At 33.3% G+C, this 1,113-nt stretch overlaps 1 protein-coding gene across 1 annotated transcript; it reads left to right on the forward strand.

Annotated features, from left to right (window-relative positions):
• The first annotated feature begins 471 nt into the window (after window positions 1-471).
• Window positions 472-834, forward strand: LOC107804282 (monothiol glutaredoxin-S1-like). The gene has a single exon (XM_016628148.2). The coding sequence runs from the start codon at window positions 472-474 to the stop codon at window positions 832-834; it is 363 nt and encodes a 120-aa protein (XP_016483634.1).
• Window positions 835-1,113: the final 279 nt, after the last annotated feature.

Raw genomic sequence — 1,113 nt, forward strand, 5'->3', positions numbered from 1 at the left:
CGTGCTCATTCTCTCATATTAATTTCATATATTAAAAATTATAATGATACCGTAATCATACTCTTTGTGGATCGGATAGTAAAGTACTAAAAGAATGTTTGTTTCCAAGAATTTAATTCGAACAGCAAAATATTTCGATGAAAATCATTAGGACTACAACGTGACACAATTTACAAGTCCTAGAGAAGAAGAATTGATTTTTTTTGAAAAATACATGATGATCAAGGAATAATTTGCATATCCACCGACTTTTCCTTTTGGAATTCGGTAATCTCTTTTTCTGTTCATTTTGATCCCATGCACCACCTTAAGCCTTATATATAGCCTTTCTACAATTAAAGCCTCCAATTAAACTCAATACAGGCAGCTTTTTCTCTCTACTAGCCTTCACAAATTTCTTCAATTACTTTCATTTACACTTATTCACTAAAAAAAAAAAAAAGAAAAAATTCTTTTGAGATCTAAAATAACATGGATATGGTGATGAAGTTGGGAGCAGAAAGTCCAGTAGTGATTTTCAGCAAAAGCACTTGTTGCATGTCTCACAGTATCGAAATCCTAATCCGAGGTTTCGGAGCAAATCCTACAGTTTATGAGCTCGATAAACTTCCAAATGGGAGGCAAATGGAGAATGCATTGATTGAATTAGGGTGTCAACTAAGTGTGCCAGCAGTTTTCATTGGGAAAGATTTTATAGGTGGTTCTAATGAAATTATGAGTCTTAATGTTAGAGGCAAGCTCAAGAATTTGCTTCTTAAAGCTAATGCAATTTGGATAGAGATCAATTTCCTAACTAGCAAGTATTCTAGACCTTCATTTCATAATATGTACTAGTAGTTCATAGCAGTCGCAGCAGCTATAGAGTCTTCTATAAGTATTTGGTGGTTGTTTTAATCACCCAGATATTTTGGTTAAAGCTTATACTAATGTTGATCATATACAATAATTTCAGTTCTCCGTTAATTAATAGAAATAATACAATATTCAGTAGTTAAACAAAACCTTGTTCTAAATCCTACTTACGAGCGATTATATTCTTCTACTCTGGGTTTCAAGCCGTTAAACTACCAAACTACTACAACCACATATGTATGTATGCAGGGCGAAGCCCCC

The sequence above is a fragment of the Nicotiana tabacum genome, chromosome 13 (genome assembly GCF_000715075.1).
Source record: "Nicotiana tabacum cultivar K326 chromosome 13, ASM71507v2, whole genome shotgun sequence".
In the NCBI taxonomy this organism is placed as follows: domain Eukaryota; kingdom Viridiplantae; phylum Streptophyta; class Magnoliopsida; order Solanales; family Solanaceae; genus Nicotiana; species Nicotiana tabacum.

What these genes read in the sequence shown, in the direction of transcription:
- LOC107804282 (XM_016628148.2), top strand. Translation starts at nt 472, where the DNA reads ATGGATATGGTGATGAAGTTGGGAGCAGAAAGTCCAGTAGTGATTTTC.